The sequence below is a fragment of the Haemorhous mexicanus genome, chromosome 5 (genome assembly GCF_027477595.1).
Source record: "Haemorhous mexicanus isolate bHaeMex1 chromosome 5, bHaeMex1.pri, whole genome shotgun sequence".
NCBI lineage: Eukaryota > Metazoa > Chordata > Aves > Passeriformes > Fringillidae > Haemorhous > Haemorhous mexicanus.
The window spans coordinates 31,741,623-31,762,141 of NC_082345.1; the positions used below are offsets into that span (position 1 = coordinate 31,741,623).

Consider the following 20,519-nt stretch of genomic DNA (forward strand, 5'->3'; position numbering starts at 1 on the left):
AGACTTAAGAGGGGGTTTTTAGGCTTAAAAAAGAGTCCTGGCACTAATTTTGTGACATGTACTTGAACTAGAGGAGAAAAACAAGGCAGCATTAAATATATTTAGCAAGAGTTTTTGAGGCAGTGAGGTTCAGTGTGCAAATTTTGGGGTAAAAAAAGGCAACATCTAACAAGAGTCTTAAGTTTAAAAACCCTGGGAATTAAATATTTTGTATGGGTGCATGAGTTTGACAAGCACCTTGAGTGACAAGACAGCATTTCAGCACTGTCATCTCCCAGAGATGGCCCAGTAAATCCTTAGGAAGACATACTTGCATTTGCATTCCACTGTATTTAACTGTGACATTTGCACCAAGTTCAGGGAGAATTTTTGAACACAGTAGTCAGATTCTCTTTTTCATGCACAGTGACACATTAACAGAAGCAGTTTGAGCAGACGTGATGGGACTTCAGCAGTTATGAGGTAATGAAATCCTCCGTGGAGATCTCACTTGACTAAAGTAATGGTACCAAAAAAATTTAAAATGCAATCCAAAGAAGATGCTGTAAAACGTTCCTGCTACTAAGAAGGTATTCCCCACAAAATCTTCTGTAGCATCAAAGTCACATTAAGAAGCTGATCCAGTCACATTAAGAAGCTGATCCACTCTTCCAGCTTTGTGTCACAATGCCTTGTCCTCCACAGACCACACTTTCTCAGACAAAGAACCATGGTGCCACATGGATCAGTGAAGTGATCCAGATAATTTTAACTCTTGGGGGGGAAAACCCACAACAACCAGCTATATTATTTCACTGCCAGCAGAGAAAATGCTCATGGAATTATATTTGGCAGATGGTGAAAATTATCTCAGTTACATTAATCAGAAATAGGCTTAGAAACTGGTGTAAGCATTGAACCTATACAATGTTTCCAAAGTTGGCTTCCTAATTTAAACTATGCTTCTTTCATGTTTTACACTCAGTCATTAGTAATTTACATCAAAGTAATGGTTTTTGTGGATGAAGTTAAAGACAGTGAGTGAATTCTGACTGTAAATGTTTTTATGCCTGCTAATGTACACTTACCTGACCAAATTTTAATACATTTAATAAATTTTCTAAGAATTTGGACTGTGGAAATGCAAATAACCTGCCACAAGCATACTGAAGCCTAAGACTTGTTGCAGAAGAGATGCTGTTGTTCCAGTGCAGAGCACAGAACCAGCAGGGCCTATGTTTTATGTTTGAAAACAAAACCACCTGTGTTAAAACCAAAAAGTTTTGAGTGAAAACTCAGACCACTAGATTTTACATTAAAATGGATATATTTCCACACTGTGAACTTGGCTGACACAGGTTTTTCTCAGTCTCATTCTCCTTTCAAGTTTAGCACTACCTACTTAATTTTTCACTGCAATTCCTCTGCTTTGTCCCTTCCCAAAACCTCAGTTCTGACAGTGACAGCATCCAGCAGCTCGGCCTGTCCATGTTTGACAGCTGGTCTCTGCTCACCAGCCAGCCCTGGTTGCAGCACTGATGATGTCTTTGCCAAGTGCTTTTCCAAGTCCTGCCTGCTCTGACAAAGTACAATGGATCTATTTTTGCCTGCCCTGTGTAGCAGCAGCCTTGTGAAGGCTAGAAGCTGCTCAGCCTTGTAGCAACAGTAGTAAAGTTCTGCCAACATCCACAGCAGGGCCCCCAAAGTTCTTTCCTCGGGCTGGTGCAGAACCAGGAGAAGGCACTGGGACAAGATGGAGAGATGGAGTGGACACATGAGACGATAGGTACACATCCCTTGCTGGCCGGCCAGGGTTGGGAAAAGCCAGGAGAGACAAGACTGTCGAGCTCTCCTCTGGCCATCGCCCGCAGTGTGCAGGGGGTGCGATGTCACCTGCCCTGCCCCTTGAGTCTTGATCCGGGCAGTCCTGGACTCCTCACTGCCAAGTCTTGGTAACTTTTCTCACCACACATCTTGTGACCTGTGTGAAATAAGGGACTGTCCGTAGACATTTCTATTATAAGGAGGCTTTTCTCCCTATCCTGAAGTTCTTTGTTTCTTGCTGACCTTCACGTGTAAGCAATAAACAACACGAATCTAGACTGTGCAGACTGGGGGCCAAACCGCGCTGTCCCCACAGCAGCAGACGCCCTTCAGCGGCCGCACGGAAGGCCGCAGGCGGATCCCGCTGCCGGTTCCGGTTCCGTTTCCGTCGCCGTCGCCAAGGGCGGCCGGGCGGGAGGCGGGGCGGCGGAGGCCCGCCCCAAGATGGCGGAGTACGTGCAGGTGCTGAAGCGGGCGCTGAAGCACATCGGCGGCCACGGCGGCGCCCGAGGCGCCATCCTGCAGCTGCTCAGGTAACGCGGCACCGGCGCGGGCGGCGGGGCCTTCCCGCTGCGCCACCGCCGCCCCGCGGGGTCACCTTGAGGGGCGGCCGGGCGGGGCTGGGCGTGAGGCGGGCGGTGCGGGGGCCGGGCAGGCCTCGGGGGGAGCCCGCTCCGCTCCGCCCCGCCTGCCTTGCGCTCCGCCGAGGGCGGCGTGTCCCGGTCGGCAGTGGGTGCTGGGCTCAGAGAGGTCCCCAGGCGGGCCCGCGGCTGTTTTCTCTTTTGAGGCACCTTTCAGGGTTCCTGGATGCTGAGCTGCCCGGGCCGGTTGTCCTGGTGTCCAGCCCCAGTCCGTAGTCCTGTTGCCACAGCCGTGTGTCTGCTGTAGCTGCACTCAGTGCTTCTGTGTACACCGTCGTGCTCTGTGCTCTGGGTCACCTCAGGCTGGCAGTGGCTTTCTTGAACACTACAAATCTGAAAGCCGTGCATCTGCTGAAATCCCGTGGTCTAAAGCGAGAAAATTACTTCATCTGCCTTACTGGCTCTGTTTATTCTAATTCGCTTCAAACTGCAGACCACATCTGCTCTTTGGCAGTGGATTGTCACCGCTGACCTATGCTCAGCTTTGGATGCCCTCCAGGCCCAGCGGTATTTAGTGCAAAATAAGTTGCAGCCTTTGTTTCCATTCATGTCTGAGTACTATTATTCCCCAACTACAGAACCTTGCACTTGTCCACATTAAACTTTCTCCTGTTTTATTTTTTCCCTCACTCACATCTCACCTCTTTCTTGTGACAATTCTTTTCAATTGTGATACAGCATGCTTGAAGCTGCTCCCAAATAGGAGCATCAGGTTTACAAAGGTACTCTTTTTTCATTCAGATCCTTGATGAAACGGAGAGTGGAAGTCTAAATGTGGGTGATCCAAATTCAGCAGTGTCAGTAACCTGTCTTATCTTTATAGTTAGTCCTGGAAAAGTATTAGGAAATTGATCTGTTTTGAAGAGTTAAACATAATGTTTTACACTGGTGCTGATCAGGCCTCATCGGTATTTTCATATCATTATCATTTAGTCCCTGTTGAGCAGTAAACAATACATGGTTTCCCTGGCTAGTGCTTTACTGCTATTATAATTACTGTTTTCTGTCAGACACCTACCCCCCCCTCCCTCCCCCAGCTTGTTTCCTCTGATTTGTTTTCCTTCTCAGGCTATAGCCATTACTCTGACAGCTCTCAAGAAGAAATGGAGCTGGGGAAATGAAAGTGTAGAAGAGTTTGAGTGTTAGCTGTCATCAGAGTGTCTCTTCCTAAGCACAGCTGAATAAATGTCTCCTCAGAGATCTTTTGTCAATCTGAGATCTCAGGCTGTGTTCACAGCTTTCTACCTCACAGCAGAAGAGGGCAGGCAAGACTAGAGGCAGTGCTGTCCTTTTTTTCCTCCAGAAGATTGAAGTTAGGTGTGCTGGGTGGGGAGGCACAGCTGATCCTCATAACCACACCAACTGCAAACAGCTGCTGCCTCCTGCTCACCTTTCAAGCCATTAAATCATCCCTCCCAGCTCAAGGAATAGGTGTGGTGTTTAAAGGAAGAGTTATAAAGGTGTTTTTTCTTGCAACAGTTGATTTTAAGAAGTGATCACTGGTAACTGGAAAAAAATTATTCACCCAAGTCAGGAGACTGTTTCTCTGAATTTCCCTGCTCTTCTCTGTATGTTTTCCACTGAAGCAGATGCAGAAGATTTATATGCTATGAAGTCAAATTACTAAGAGTCTTTGTGGCTGGAAATGTTTTCCTTACTTAAAATTCAGTGAAATTGATTGGAAAATATACTCAGGAGGCCATAAATACATCTTAGTGTCTGATATTGGTATTCAGGGCATGAAGTCAGGACAAGGACATAAGAACACTTGCAAGAAAGGGAGGGGGAAAAGGAAGGGAGAGCAGCAGTGGAATGGCTCTTCTTTTTCTGAAGCTGGGAACTCGGGCTTGTATAGTTGAGCCAGAGATCTTTGAATGTTTCAGATGAATGTGTCAGAGAATTTCTCTGCCTGCCACCACAGAGGTTTAAAATGAGTACTTGCTAGAATGATTGTCAATTTCATGCACCCTGGGAGAAAAGATAACAAAAAAACTTCATCTGAGCACATTCCTCCTCTCACTTGGGATTGAGTTGAGAGTGTGCATAATACTACAAACAACTAAAACCTTTGAGAGGAAACTTTTCCCTATCTAATGCTGCCTGGGATGAATATCAGTAAAAAGAAAAGCAAAATTACAAATATAGAGGGAGAAGAGCACTTTGATTAATTTTAAGGTTTTATCACTAGAACGTTAATCACAGACTCAGTTTAATGATTGATTTCTACAATAATGCTAAAATATGTTCTATATAAAAAGTTGAAACTCACATGTATCTTATCTGGGTCAGTGTAAGTCTCACAGAGTTGCAGGGTGAATGCATGGATCTTTCACAATTATACAAAAGCAAGAAAGTAACAATTATAGTTTATGGTTTAGCATGTATTTCCTTGGCAAACAGCTGCAATGGCCTAAAATATTATTACTGTTCCTCTCTTGGAGGTTACTGCCCACACAGACGTGTGAGGTCTCTTGTGCTGCTTAAGTGCTGCCCACTTGCAATGGCAATTCAGGCTGAAATAGTAGCTGCTAATATTTGAGAGGGATGGCAACATTTCCTACTGAGTGGATTAACGTGTGCCGCTGGGACTCCCACAGTATTTAAGATTTTGTGGGTGTTAAATTGTTACCTTGTAGAGGTAACAATTACTTTATCTTCTGCTATAATGAACTGCTAAATAAGTGACAGTCCCCAAAAGCCTTTTTGTATGGCTTTTATCATCCTGTCAATGGGGTGCACATTAGTTGCAGGAATTGGTGATTGTTTTGCAATCCATAAGCTTGAATAGTTTGGGGTTTTTTTAGTATCTTTGCATCCATGTATACAGATTTTTACTAACCCTGTAGAAACCTCTGTCACAATTTCATTCTGAGAGGACACCAACTGAAACTGTTGTTTTGATAATTCACAGGGTCAATGATTTGAAGACTGGCAATCTGATAGGAATTGACAAATATGGAAACAAATACTATGAAGACAAAAGAAACTTCTTTGGTATGTGTGCTAATGTAAACACCTCCAAGCCAACCGTGCAGCTCCCACATAGCTTGTGTGCTTTCTGCTAGTGAAATGCAACTCGTTGCCTGCCTGACTTCCCTGCACTTGTCTCGTGTGAGTCTTAGACTTATAGAAATGCTTTGACAGCTTCTGTTTCTCTGTTGCATCCCTCAATTCATTTGCAAACACAGTCTATCTGAAACAATGAATATGGGATAAATACAAGCCAGTCATCTGGTCTCTCTGTAGGTAAAGCTATATGATAATGTGATTGAGAGTTGAATTTGGTCCTTGACCTAAAGGCTGGTAGTTTAACAGGGGGGGAAAGAAGGAGAACTACATTTAAAACTGCCTCACAGCTTTACTTACTTGTATGACCACTTCAGGGCAAAGAGCAGAGGTTGGCTTAAACTTACTATTACCTTAAGTAATGGGATTTTAAATCAAGCTTCTTGAGTACTTAAAAAGGCAGCACCTAAAGCAACACAGGTGGCACATAAGCAATTGACACACTGGTCAGGCCAAGCTTACTGCAGGTTAACTTGGAGTGTAACCAGGGAAAGCACTTGCTGGTTAACATTGCTTGGTAGTTTTGTGTAGCTGAAATTTAGTTTAGTCTTAGGTTATCAGTGGCAGTGTCTTTTGGAGATGACTCCTCATAACAGAGGAAAAAAAACCCCAAACCTGTTTCTCTGTCTGAAAATTTGATAAGTTCTTATTTCCCATCATTTACACAATAGCCAATATTTCCTACCTTGTGAGAGTGTTAGATTCAGTCATCTAAAACTACATGAAAATATAGAAGTCTTGGAAAATAGAAGCTTTGCTGGTTTAAAAATTAGTGCCCATTATGGTAGATACTATCACTCAAAATGTTTTTCCTTGGTTTTCCTGAATTCTCTCCTTTACAAGCAAATAATTTATTCTTTTGAGCTAATATGATATTTCTGTTTGTTTACTTAAGGTCGGCACAGATGGGTTGTATATACTGATGAAATGAATGGCAAAAATACCTTTTGGGAAGTTGATGGAAGCATGGTGCCCCCTGAATGGTAAACTATTTAGTTTAATAATGTGAACAGATACCAATTGTGTAATTGCTTGATATTTTCTTATATTACAAAGTAGAAGATTTAAAAAAAAAAGTTTTCCTGGTCGTAGCTGTCTTGTCTATGACCAGAAGATTTCAGACTCATCACTTCTAATATTGAACTGCATTCATGTTTATTGCTTGCTGTCCTGGCAGAGGCACTCACTGCTTTTTGGACTGAGAAAAGCATTTTGCCAGCCAGATTGAGCAGGTAAAAACAGTCTTCTAATTTTCTTTATTACTTGTAATTCCCTGTTAATGGTTTGGCAAGGCTTTGGGCCAGCAGAAGTAAAATATTTATTTCCATCATAAGCAAGAACCTAAGGAGCATATGGCAATGGTGGAACAACATTCCTTAACCCACAGCCACTAACAGCCTAATTGTTTCAATTTATATACACTGATGTGGTAGTAAACATGAAAGTGCCAGGATGCTCCATGTGTTGACTGCTACTTGACTATTAATTTTTATTGAGGTTTTGTTTTCTATTCATGCATTTCAGTAATAATTCTGTACAGCCTTGAGTTCCAGAAGGTCTCTGACCACAGCTCTTGACCCCTTTTTTTGTTTTCCTAGAAAGCTCACACCATGAAAGTACCAGTGCATACTGGTAAAACCAATCTCTTTGTAGTTCCTAAGGAACAGGAGTAGCACTTCAGCCACAAAGCAGCAAAAGGTGACATCTAGAGAGAAGTGTTTGGGTAGACTGAGCAAACACTGGTTTCTGTTACTCCTGTGACAAATGTTCTGTGCCAAGGCTGGGATTGATCATAAAATCTCCTAAACTGTGGCTCTCACTGGAACATTTGAGGAGTGTGTGAGTAGACTCTCTAGCTGGTCAATTTTGTTTCAAGCTCTCCCAGCCTTATATGATTATGTTTAATGTGGTTAATGCTTTTTTCTGTCTTATTTGGTGAGAACTGAATGCCATTGTTTTTGGAAATGACATTAGAATCTCCCACACCAGGATGTGCCTTGCTTTTTGCATAACTGTTGTTTGGTTCTGGTTGTTATCCACTATTAGACTGTGCTAGGTTTTAAGATTTTCTTTATTTTGAGGCACAGGTTTTGTGTCACAGGTTTTGGCTTTTATTTTGGTTTTTTTTTTCTTTGCTTGTGTTTATGGGATATTTGTTGCCTCTTTACAGACCTCAGTAAAGGGTTTCTTTCTGAGAATCAAAGTGATGTTTCAAGGGTTATGTAGCTTGTTTACTTCACAGAAATTAATGAGGTAGAAAAACTTGTTTTCCTATCAATGTGGAAAAAATTCCTTTAAAAGAAGCAGTAAAGATTTCATTATTTTCAAGACTGGTAAGTGTAATGAGGCACAAAAGGGTGAACAGTCTTGTGTTCCAAGTTGTGCAGTACCAGTCAGGTTTGTGGATTTGGGGTTTTTTGGGGCTGGGGTGATAAGGAGGGGGATGGTGTTTCTTGCTGATAAATTTGTTTGTCCCATGATAACATATGTTTATTCTTATGTCGGAATCCTAGTTTGTGACACATCTAAATCACTGATGTGTATTGCCATACAGACATCTTTAAAAACAGAAATATTTTCACTGGGAATAAATGCTGGCTTTTAAGACTTTTTAAAAATTTTTATCTGGTGCTATACTGCCTTAAATTTTTAACATGGCATAGACTTCTGAATTGAGACTGACAATATTTTGTACAACCTGTTGTCAGTGTAACCCTAGAGTTGTGCAACAGGTAATGAGTGGTTATTTTGGACCCAGAAATTTGTTGGAAATAAATTAAAACTGTGTGAAATTACTTATACTAAGAAAGAAACGAATAAATCCATAGTATAATAGTAGGATACATGTTTGTCATTCCTTGGCTCAGCTGGGAAGTATTTAAAGTGCTGCTGTTAGAGGTGGGTGTGATCTGAATGCTTCTTCTAAATACTGATGTTTTTACTCTGGAATTCAGTTAATTTAGCTCAGCTCAGTGAAGTTCTGTGGGTATGCAGTTTTATCCTCTTCTTGCAGTCAGTTCTGTGCCTTCAGGGTAGTAGAATGTGAATGATTGTTCAAGTACAATCAAGTGAAGCTCATGTATGGTGAATTGGAAAAAAGCATTTTGGTATGTTGAAAAGTTCTGGAAACAACTGGAAGAAAATGCTACCCTTTACCTTCTCTCAGATACTAGAGAAAAAGAAAAAGCAGCAAGAAAATCACCTTATGTGTAATAACATTTTAATACCATTTTAGCAGCTACTGAGTATTTTCAGTGTTCTGAAATAATTGATGTAGTATCTTCTGACAACGGATCTACTGAAATGGCACAGTCTAAAGGAAATCAGAGTGTTGTTTTGACATATGTCTACTCTCCAGGGAATCGAGACTGTTGCTTTTAAGAAATGTTTCCACACTAGAATATGTAGGCTTGTGGTTTATTCTGATTTAGTTGTTATTTATGTTGGTATCTATTTTGTTGGAGAAAAGTTAATTAGATTTTTAAAAAATTTTTAACACTTGCCTTGGGAATGACGAATATTAATCTTCTTGTAATGCTTTACAAGATATTTTGACTTTTTTTTCCCTACACAAATGAATCTTTTTCACTTTTAGACAGTGAGTGAAACCAAATACTTATTTTGTCTCTTCCTAGTCAGTGTTGTTTGCAGGAACTCAGTGCTTCCATTTTTGAGCACACAGATCGGGTGTGCTCTATGAATGTATAAACAATAGAAGTTAAATCCGTTTATAGCAATGTCTGTGGGGACTCTGGTTAGTGTTTCCATGGATGTCTCCATTGCAGCATCACTAATCCTTGGCCTATATTTAAGCTATTTGTTTATTGTATTTCTGGTGTAATGTACTTTGGTTTGCATTTTGGCCAAATACTTTGAACAAACAAATTCACAACTGGTGTAAGTGTACATACTAGTTAAAAATAAATTGCTCTTTCAGTATGATCCTGTGGGGAAAGAAGAGCTGTAATTTGAGAATAGTTTTTCCTTTTGTAGGGCACTTCATTTTGCCAGGACTGTCCTGTGTATTTGTGGTGTCTGTGTTGTACTTTGAGGTTTGTTTCTTTATGATACAAATCCGACATCTTTGGAAGGAGCTCCAGGAGTGTTTACTTCATATAGTGAAGTATTGCAAATTTACCTTCAGTTTAGTAGTCTGCATCCTCTTTAGTTGATCTGACAGGGAGAAATGTAGCACCTCAGACTTAAAGTGCCAGCACACCAGAAAATGTAAGGAAATGTGCAATTCTCCTGTAAAAATGCTGCTTATCAAGTTTGCCTTCAAGGAAAACAAAACAGAAAGGTTGAACAGAAAAAGAAGGGATCAGAAAAACTTCCATCCTTCTAGTAGCTTCACAATAAATTTGTGGGGTTTTATAACTCGATTGAATGCTAATTTGGTGTTTTCAGGTAAATTGGATGCCATCTCATTGCTGTGGTGTAACAACTTGCATGAGAAATTAAAGTTATCTCCCATGGTAAACAAATAAACATATTTGTTATCCCTTTTTCCTTCTCTGCCCTATGACCTGAACCCACCTCTTAATTTCTCTTGTCTCATTGCAGCATGGTTAACGTGCGGCAAAAAGGGGATTTTAGCAAGTTGGCAAACATGGTGAGCTGGCACAGGCTGTGCCTGAACCTTGCAGATGCACATATGGTAGTGGCTGCTGAGTTTGTGTAGCATCAGTTCTTGTTTGACAGCTTGTACATCACGTAATTGGCTCCAGTCCCTTGTAGCTTCAGTTTGAAATCTACTTGCTTTTGAATATTTGTTAAAACTTTGGAAAAAAATCTACATAGTCTTGAGAGCTTTTGAAGATACTTTGAGGTGTCTTTTATCCATTTATGCAAGAAAAAGTGCAAAGGCTTTGCTGGCCTCAGTCTGCTTCCTCGTGACTATTGACTGATTTTGGAAGCTTCTTCAGCCTCTTCAGAGCTGCTTGCATCATGCTGATTTTTCTGTGCTCTGTGCAAGTTGTCTGCTTCTTTGTAGGTTTTCAGTCATTAATTGCTTTTGAATCTTTTTTTTCTCCACACTGGATTTATAGGCAGAGTTTGTATAGAAATCTGGCCATCTGCAGGATGTTGTATCTCTTTTTTCATGCTGTTCAATGTAGTGCATGAAAAGCTTTTCGTGAGCATCTGGGGGTAGAGTCTGAGATTTCAGAGCTTCGAACGATTCTTTGAGGCAGGTGTCAAGGGGAAAGTCTTTCCAAAATAAAGTCTTTATGATTTTAAGTGGAAAGTGGGAGCTTTTGTTTGAGAGAACAGACTCTGCAAACCAAAATGCTTTTGTAAGTCACATGTTGTGCTTCTAAGGGGACTCTTTTGTGACCAGGTTAAGCCCTGAAACTCCTAAATATAAGCATAATTCATAGTGGACTGATTATCTAAACAAACTTTTGAAATTTCTTCATGTTTTTCAATACCTGTGACTGTACTGGCGTGTCTTGTCAGTGAGCAATTTTATTTTTACTTTCCAGTGAGAAAATGTGATTCAAGGATTGGTTTTCCTGTTCTATTTAAATTTAAGCCTGGTTTCATGTTGATGTCATAGAAATCCAGAAAATCTTAAACCCAAAGATATTAATTACTCAAAAATGCTGTATTTTAAAATATTTTATTGGTTTAGTTTTTAGAAGCTGCAAAAAAGTTTAAATGACAGGTGAAGCTACTCTGTTAAATGCTATTGTGAAAGTTTTCTGATGTTTCAAGGAATGAATGTGTGACAACCCACTTGTAATGACAGACGTAGCAGACATCACACAAGCTTGGAATATAGCTGATTGTAGCTGAGCATTAATACAGTTCTAGTGCTGTGCTTGCTCCAGCCTGTCTTTCAGGGCTTTTGTAACAGGATTTCTGTCTGACAAGTTTTTGTCCAACCTGGTGGTGTGCCTGGCTCTTGGGGAGCATGAAGATAGTAAGGTGTGATGACACTGCCTAAATAGGGATTTCTGTGCAGGATCCTTACCCTCTGTTACAGGAGCATCACTAGGTGAACATGTGTGTGCTCTAAGTTGCCTGTGTCATGGTTTAACCCCAGCCAGACTCCAAGCCCCAGGCAGTTGCTTGTTCACTCTCCCTCCAGTGGGACTGGGGAGAGACTTGGAAGGGAAAAAGCTAGAAAACTGACAGGTTGAGATAGCCCAGTTCAACAGGGAAAGCAGAAGTTGCACACAGGCAAAGCAAAACAAGAATTCATTCACTGCTTCCCATGGGCAGGCAGGTGTTCAGCCATCTCCAGGAGAGCAGGGCTCCATCACGCATAATGGTGACTTGGGAAGATAAATATCATCAGTCCAAACATCTCCTTCTACCTCCTTCTTCCCCCTACTTTATATCCTGAGCATGATGCCATGTGGTACAGAATATTCCTTTGGGCAGTTGGGGTCACCTGTGCTGGCTGTGTCTCCTCCCAGCATCCCATACACCCCTAGTCTCCCTGACAGCATGGCAGTACAGAAAGCAGAAAAGGCCTTGGCTCTGTGTAACTCCTGCCCAGCAGTAACAGAAGCATCTCTGTGTTATCAGCCCTGTGTTCAGCACAAATCCAAAACACAGCCCCATACCAGCCACTGTCAGGAGAATTAACTCTACCTTAGCCCAAAGCAGCACAGTCACATAAGAGTTAAATTTACTTTATTAATATCCCTTGCACATTACAATAAGAGCCTTAATTTTTATTTTTAAAAAGAAAATCAACTCTGCCCTGGCCAAAGCCAGCATATGTTACAGTGAGCAGTTTTGAAAAGCTGGGGCTCCTCTGGAGTGATGCTTCAAAGCATTTTGAAATGCAGTCCTTGAGTCAGTATAAGCAGAATGGACTGTTCTTTTGCCCTCTCATGCCACAACTCTGTTTCTGTTAGCAATGGAGAGCTTGTTGGGTGTGAGCACAGGATCCCTTCTCTGTCAAGTTAGCTTTCTTGCAGTGTTTCTGCCAACCTTGATGCAGGCTGTCATGAGGCCTCGTGATACCTGAGGTGATGTGAAGCACAGTAGTACACAGAATTGTTCTGACACGTGTGAGTCGGGCAAGAGAGTTCGTCCAAGGTGAGACCTTTGTGTGGTGTGGCCAGGGCATTTCAGAGGCTGGTTAAAAACACCAGGGTTAAAACTGAGCAAGATCTGATCCTGCATCATCAGACCACATCATGATAGTAGTGCTACGGGCCCACCTTTTTCCAGACAGAAACTGTTAGCCATTTATCTTTTTTTTCAGTAAAAGCAGTGTGAAATGTATACTTTGAATGAGACCAGATTTACAAAGGAGAGTGGAGAGAGGAAGAGCATTATGCACATGTGTGTAACTTCCAGATTCCAAAGTGGATCATTTTTCCCATAGGAAGTTGTTCTTTGCCTCTAAACACAGTTTTTTCTTCTTAGTTTTAAACGGTCTATGGTTCCATCTTATTTTATATTCAAGCCAGTTTCCGGGCAGCCCTTAGTCCTACAACGTGTGGCTTTAGTTTGGGGGTTTTGTTTGGTTTTTACTTCTAGAAAAAGAACTTTAGGCTGACACTTTTTAAAGTGAAATTTTTGTACTAAAGTTATAGCAAAAGTTGTGAAAATTTTTTTCTTTTTTTTTTTTAAATACATGTCAAGAAGCAATTTGAAAAGATTACCAACCTTCTGTAGAGCTCTTTGGATTTAGAATATACCTGTCGGTCTATTTCTCACCACTTTTATCATGGTTTTGTTTTGCTGTATAAATGAAGTGTGCTGGATTTGTTGTGAAGGGCTGAAGATGCAATTTTTAGGTTTTCTAATAGAACTAGAAAAGAGGACTTCATATTTTTAGGTCAAGTCTTTGCAAAAGCTGATTAGCAGAAATCTCCTTAATTCTACCTCAGTAAAAAAATGCATAAGCTTGCAAAAATGTCATAACCTTACTTTTGTCGTAACTACACACAGTATGAAGTACATGTAAACTGACAGATAATTAAAATGTAATTCATATTTGAAAGTTGCTTCAGGCACTGAAATAGAAAAGGGATGAAATCAATTCAGTTGGTCCGTGCTGCAGTGTTTCAGTAGATTGTTAGGGAAAATGCTTTGCTTGATCATGACTGTTGCTTGCACAGAGACAGATTGACATTTAGTTCATAGGTAAAGGCTAATCACTGGTAATTACCCCATTACTGATTGGTATTAATCATTGTGTTGTGCAGGCAGTAAATATTTATGTGCTTGTTTTAGGTGTACTTACACCGTTAATCTGTATCCCAAGGGGCAGCCTCATGTGTGCTTTGAAAGTGGCATTGAAATTGTTGTGCAGTGTAGGCTTCTGGTAATTGAAAACAAAACAAATCGCCATAACCTAACAAAGAAAAAGCCCAGGCAACAAAACCAAACATGGTGGTTTTGTCATTTTTAGTGCCTACCTTAACCTGGCTGCCTGGTGAAGGCTGCACAAACCAATGACAACAAACTCTGCCCAAATTCTGAGTGTACAAAGGAACAGGAAATTTGAACGTAGGTGTGCTTTCAGTTGCTTGGAGGCAGAACTGTTACTTATCAGTTATGCTTGTGAAACAAATAAAAATCAATATCCTGTAGTCTCATTCAAAGTCACACTGGATTAATTTTTTCTTTTTTTCCCTTCTCAGAATAAATACTTAGTGTCTCTTCAGAGGAGGACCCGTGGGAGTCAGGAGATAGGCTTGGTAGACATCCTCTGATGTTCCTTAATAACAATGTGTCTTTTTCCTCTTAAGGCATCGCTGGCTGCACTCAATGACGGATGACCCTCCAACTACTCATCCACCAGTTGCTCGTAAATTTATCTGGGAGAACCATAAATTCAATGTGAGTGGCACTCCTGAGCAGTATGTGCCTTACTCTACTACTCGCAAGAAGATACACGAGTGGATCCCACCTAAACCATCCAGCAAATAACAACAGCAACAATGTGACTTGTCTAGCTTGGGCTTTCAGTGTAAACTGTATTTTCACTGGCTTTCTTCGGAATAAAAGCCTCCTATAGTAATTGTAGTTTAGTTTGTTCAATTGGGGGCAGGGAAACAAGTGAGAAAATTTTGGAAATAGGACGGAATACATAGCAAGTCTTAATCTCATCAACACATTGTGCTTTTTCTCATATTGTCAGTGTCCTGTCTTCACATAAGCAGCTCTCTAACTCTTTTTAGCATGATAACCATTCCTGTGATAGTTACTCATATTTGTTTCATTCAGCAGAATACAAATATGCATTTGAAATACAGATTTCTCATCTTTACCATCCTCCTTTGACTGTTTCTGCATGACAGATAATGCACTCTTCATGTACTATTTGGGAAGCCATCTCTATAAATTTTTATAAGACAAGTTAGTGTAGTTTGACCAGTCAGGATTATAGTTTTCATTCATAATGTGTTCCTAAGTATGTGCATGAGTATGCAAAACGCATTGCTGTGTTCCAGTATGGGATGAAACATAATATAAAACTTGTGAGGCTACATGAATCAAATGACATCTCACCCATCAGGGAGCTCAGCCATAAGAAGAGGGCCCTCTGTCACAAAAATCTCTTTTGCTGTGCAGGATGTTCTCATAAGGGTTTGAGATGGACTGTTTGCTCTCTTGTGTCAAGATTTTTAAAGGTCTTTGGAAGTCCAATATTGCACACCTTTTTAGCAGGTAGAGAAGTAAAATGTGCCAGAACCCAGTCTCAAAAATGTGAAGGTGGCAAGTTCACGTTTGAAAGAGAGTTGGTTGGGGCTGTGGCTTTTTTCTGTATCTTGCTAATGGTTGACTTTCATTCCAGTCTGCTTATGTATTTTAGCCAAGTGTGCCCTCTCCACAAGGCTTCCTGTACCTGATGCTCCACGCTGTGGGTAACTGATAGGAGGTGTGCCCACCCAGCCTCTCATTCACCCCAGCATCTCAGCTGGTTGGGGAAGAAAAGAGAAACTTCATGGGTTGAGAAAGATGGGAAGAGTGCTTGCCAGTTACCATTGAGAGCAAAAGAGACTTTAATTTATTGCCAAATAAAACTGCATAGTAAGAAACTATGTCAAAAACTGTAAAACACCACCTTCCTTTCCTATTACTTCACACCTTCACTCCTGACTCCTCTGCCTCCTCCTCAGGGAATGGTGGTCAGTCCCTAACAGTTGTTGTGGGCTCTGCTGTTCCTGCCCCTGCCTCAGCCTGGCTCCTCTTCATCAGCTGCCATCCTTTTGGATAAAGCCAGTATGGGTTTTCCACAGGCTGAGGGTCCTGTTGGGAAATGCCTGCTGGCTGCTGTGGATACCTCCTGGGGCTGCCAGGAATCTCAGCTCTGGCAGCACCTCCTCACCCTCCTCCCACTTTCAGCTTGGTGTTCAGGTGACTGCTGTCCACTTCTTCCTCCCTTCCATCCTCTGCCTCTGCAATATTTTTTTGCCCCACCTCAAATCCTCTTTCCCAGAGGTGCCCGCGTTTGGCAGCCGGACTGAGCCCTGCCCTGTGCCACGTTGGCTGCATCCAGCACCGGGCAGCCCTGGCCTCTCCCCGCAGAGGCTCCTGCAGACCCCACTGCCAGCCCTTGGCAATTACACTCAGTGTAATGACTTGCAGAAATGTTGTTAAAGATGGCTGAGAAGGGGGTTGGATGTATTACATGCTTGCAATTGCCTGTCAAGAAGAAAAAACCTTTGCTCCCGTAGCCCCCACACTGTACCACTGACTCCAGACTGGCTGATTTTCCTTTGCATGCCCATCTGACTGGTTTATTTAACCCTCAGTTGTATCCTTCCTTATTAACTCAAATTCTGTATTAATTAACTTTGTAAAGGTGGGGGTTTTAATTTTAATTTCTTTAAATTAGTTCTACTCTTTAAATTAGTAGGAAGTAGCACCAACATCTAACCTATCTAATTAGAAAAGGATAATGTTTAATTTACTTTTAGTCAGCAAAAGCACTGGGCACTGCTGAAAAGCAATTTGAACCATACTGAGTAGCATAAGTGGAAAGGACTTATTTAACATTTTTATCTTGATGGATTATTTGACCTTAGGAACAAAGTTTGCCCTGGTGCCCGTGGAGAGCTTCATCACTAACGCTCATCTATACAAGTCCTGTATAGATGAGCAACAAACACAGGTAGAGAAATTAACTCTTTTTTTTTTTTTTTGCCTCTATTCTCCTTAATGCGTTTTTTTTACCAATTCTATTCTTCTTCCTTTGTCCTGTGACTTTTTGGACTGCATCCTAAACACACATCAGGAGGTACATTTGGGAATGAGATTCTGTACTTAGGGGATAGGAAGTAACTCTTCCTACAAGTTCCATGCTGAAAGAATAGATCTCAGCCTGTTTGTCATTTTGCTGTCATCTGGAACAGAAATGTTTTGGTAGCAAACAGTTTTGAACAACTATGTGTGCAGCAGTGCTATGCAGAAAGAGAAAAAATAGCATGTCCTCCTGGCCTGCAGGCAAGTCTAGGATTCAGTAGCTTGGTTTAGAAAATATCATCAATCCCATTTCTGGAGGGATAGAAACCTGCTCATTCTGCTTTAACCAGAAAATGCTGGATTTTAAATGCACCATTTCAGTGACATGTCTTGTAGCAGTGCTCCTCCAAGGTAGATTGCACAAGGCACATACAGGAAATAAAGCATATGCAGAACAATCAGTGGTCTTCCGCTGGGCTTTCTGCAAACGCTTCTGCAATTCAGTCTTCTTATCCGCAACCTCGTTCAGGTACGGAAGTTCACCTTTGCTCATGACATCTGCCTCAGTGTTCAGGTTCAGTTGCTTTCTGGTCTGAATGACATTTTGAATGCCAAGCTGGCCAAGTGTCACAGCAGTGTCTTTAAGCAAGTGCAACTGAAGCACTGACAGAAATATTCCTCTTGCATTAAATGTGAGTTTTAAAATAAACAAATTTCTGATATGGGAACAGACTCCCAGGGTCCTCAGCAGCTCTTTGCTGTAGCTGCCTTGCAGGCTTTTGCTGTGCCCCCAGCACGCTCAGCCCAGCCCCGTGTGTTGGCACGGTGCCCTTCCCTCCATGGGGCTCTGCATCCTGCCTCGCTGCTGCCTCTCAGCACGGCTGCACCTCTCTGCCCTCTCAGCTGAAACTGCTCAGGACGTGTTGGAGCAGAGAACAGTGGTGAAAGGAGCATCAGGAGACCATCTCATAACCATTCCAGCTACAGCAAGAGGAGAAATCTTTGACAGGCAGGGACATCCTAGGGCATTTAAGGATGCTGAAAGGAGAGGGCAGGAGGCCTTGTCACTTCCCGTCCAACTAGTGCCATGCTACTGACTCCTGCACACTGTGCCCAGCTGGCTCCTTGAGTGCACACTGAGAGCACTCAGATATTCACCAACTCATATTTCTATGTCATCTAACTTCAGGCTTCAGTTTTTGGGATGTTTCCTGCTAAAGCTGGTGTTGGGAAGCAGTCTTGATTGGAATTACAGGGGCAATTATTTTGGATAGAGCTGGAAGTCATCAGCCCCAAAAACTAAAGTATCTGTTTTCCACAGCTGTGATGCATTCAGAGTGAAACCTTTGGTTTACTAATTCTGTGGGGCCTATTATTCTGGTGGCAGCTGGTGGGGAGAGAAGGAACAGATCCTTGCTTTACTTAGAGGTTAAAACCTGCAAATCTAAAGGCTCTGCTTTCACATGCTGCTTACAAGGTCTGTACAAAAGTGGGAACCTCAAGGTGTGGGCGAAAGTGGCAGCCTTTAAATGGCACGGCAGGTTCCTCACACAGTAGGTGCTGGGCTGCACCAAGGGGAGCCTATCTCAGTGCAAGGTATCAGAGCAGCCCATGTCAGTGGGGAAGGGCCCAGCAGGTGTTGAGTCCTGGAGCCCTGCTGGGCTTTGAACACCACCCTCTGGTTGCCAAGCAGAGCAAGGCTCTTGTGCCAAGAGCTGATGCTGACTTACCTCCAGCACGGAGCCAGGAAGGGGAGTGCTTTGCTGTGTGCACCATTCCCAGCTGCCAGCAGGACCGTGCTCAATCTGCAGAAGAAATCAGAGCTGCCAGAGGCTCCCCTTTGCTGAAGGGCCAAAACCAGGTCTGGCTATTTCCTTATGTTCTTTAATCACTTGAACCCATGCACTGTCACTTCCCATGCTGATGAATTTTGCAGGTGGTCTTAGCTTTGTTCACAGGCAACAAACATAAAGGGCAGAAATGAACCAGGATTTTGAGGGAAAAAAGCATTGTTTTTTTTAATATGTCTTTTTAAATATGTATTACAATATACATATGTAATAATCATCTATTAGAGGGTTTGGTGCTTAAAGTCTTTTTGAAAAAGCACTTTAAGACTTCAATTTATACATCTCCTCTCTGCTTACAGGTTCTGACTAATGATTTCTTTGGTTTTAAATATTATCAGAGTACAAAAAAATTAGAACGTGAATACATGTACTTCAACCAAGATCTGTATGTACAAATGGGCATGAGTAAATAGGTAGGAAAAGAAATACCACATTTAGCATCAAGATTATATTTAGGTGGAAATTTGGATTACAAAGTTTCCAACACAGAATGCTAAACTTTCTTAAAATCAAATTATATGGATGTGTAATGCTAGTTTAAAATTCATATTCAAATAAAAATTTCTCACTTGCTAATTAAAATAATTAATTTCTTCATTTAAATTTGTTTACCCTGCACTATAAACCAGAAAAGGCAGAAGAGGTTAAGGAGGAATTTTTGTTTGTGTGCATGAGTGAAAAGTTAGTGGCTAATTTTTGCCTGGGAATTTAGAGCAGGAGCAATGATCATTGGACAGCTTCACAAATTGCTTCTAAAATCAAAATTGTTTTGGAATTTGTTCCCATTAAGAAGGATATGCAGAAAACTGAAATTTCAGGAGCCTAGCTTTTTCTTTATTTAAATTACCCCAAAACTACATTTTTTTTATTTTAGTGTAATTTAATCTCTAAAACAACAACAGAGTTACAAAATCTATTTTAATGATATGTAGTATTATTAGCATCACCTAAACAAATCACAGCTCAAAAGATTTTTGTTTTTCATTGATTTATACTGCTTGAATTCATATGTATTTCATTCTCTTTGTCTATGATGTAACTCCTTTCCCACTCCTCTAATGGACTACTCATTTTTTTCCCTGTGATATTTAAGTATTAGTTTTAGGGCAAGTGGTTGTAGGACTGTTTTATATCCTTCACAGCCCAAAGGATTTTTAGTTAATGGAATAAAAATCTATCAAAACACAGCCTGAATGTAACAGATGAAGTCTCACATGGTCGAGCATTTAGACACAGGCCTATTAATAGTTTGTTTTTTGAGGGTAACCATCCATAAAAATCCAGTGAGGCAAAATCAAATTCAGCAATATGTGTGTGGCACTTTCCTTGTGTGTGGCAGTGGCCTAAGAAATCAAGAAAACCATAGAATGTTTTCATTTGAAGCAGCTGTGTTAAAAAAAAGAGAGGATTTATTTACCTTGGATGTTGGGGAATTCATGGATCTGCTTTACTTTCCAAAAAAAAAAAAAGATAAATATATGAGCCTCAGACACACCTCACTAGCCTGCAACACAGCAGCAGATCACTGTCAGCACAAGAAGGACATTTATGTTATTTGGCATATCTTCACTTGACCTTGAACATCTTCAGTCTGACCTCCACATCTCTCTGGGACCTGGCCTAGAAGTGGCTTGGTCCACTCAGCACAAAGAGACAGAGACACCTCTGCCTCTGAAGGGGGACATCACCTCTGAATCTCAAACTGAGCCTTGGCACCATGAGTCTAAATCAGGTGCCCACTCTTGGCAGTGCTCTTGGCCTTCTGGGTATAGCAAAGCTTAATTTCTGCATGTCTGTGCCCCAGAGAGCCCATTCATAATGTGAATCTAAAGCAGAAGAGCTAGTCTGGAAATAGAAACAGAGGCCAACAAGGGATTTGTGCTGCCTTTCTTCTGCTGCATGGACAGGGCAAGATGCTGGTGGTACCAAGGGCTCTGCCCAGCACCTGGAAGTCATGGTGGCTATCTACCTCCAAAATCTGCCTGGCTTTCCTTTAACTCCT

The 20,519-nt window shown here is 41.5% G+C and overlaps 1 protein-coding gene across 1 annotated transcript; it reads left to right on the forward strand.

Moving 5' to 3' along the window:
- Positions 1-2,185: 2,185 nt before the first annotated feature.
- NDUFA12 (NADH:ubiquinone oxidoreductase subunit A12) lies at positions 2,186-14,499 on the forward strand. Its single transcript, XM_059846782.1, has 4 exons — positions 2,186-2,336; positions 5,356-5,438; positions 6,406-6,493; positions 14,228-14,499. The coding sequence occupies exons 1-4, from the start codon at positions 2,248-2,250 to the stop codon at positions 14,406-14,408; spliced, it is 441 nt and encodes a 146-aa protein (XP_059702765.1). The 5' UTR covers positions 2,186-2,247; the 3' UTR covers positions 14,409-14,499.
- The last annotated feature ends 6,020 nt before the right edge of the window (positions 14,500-20,519 follow it).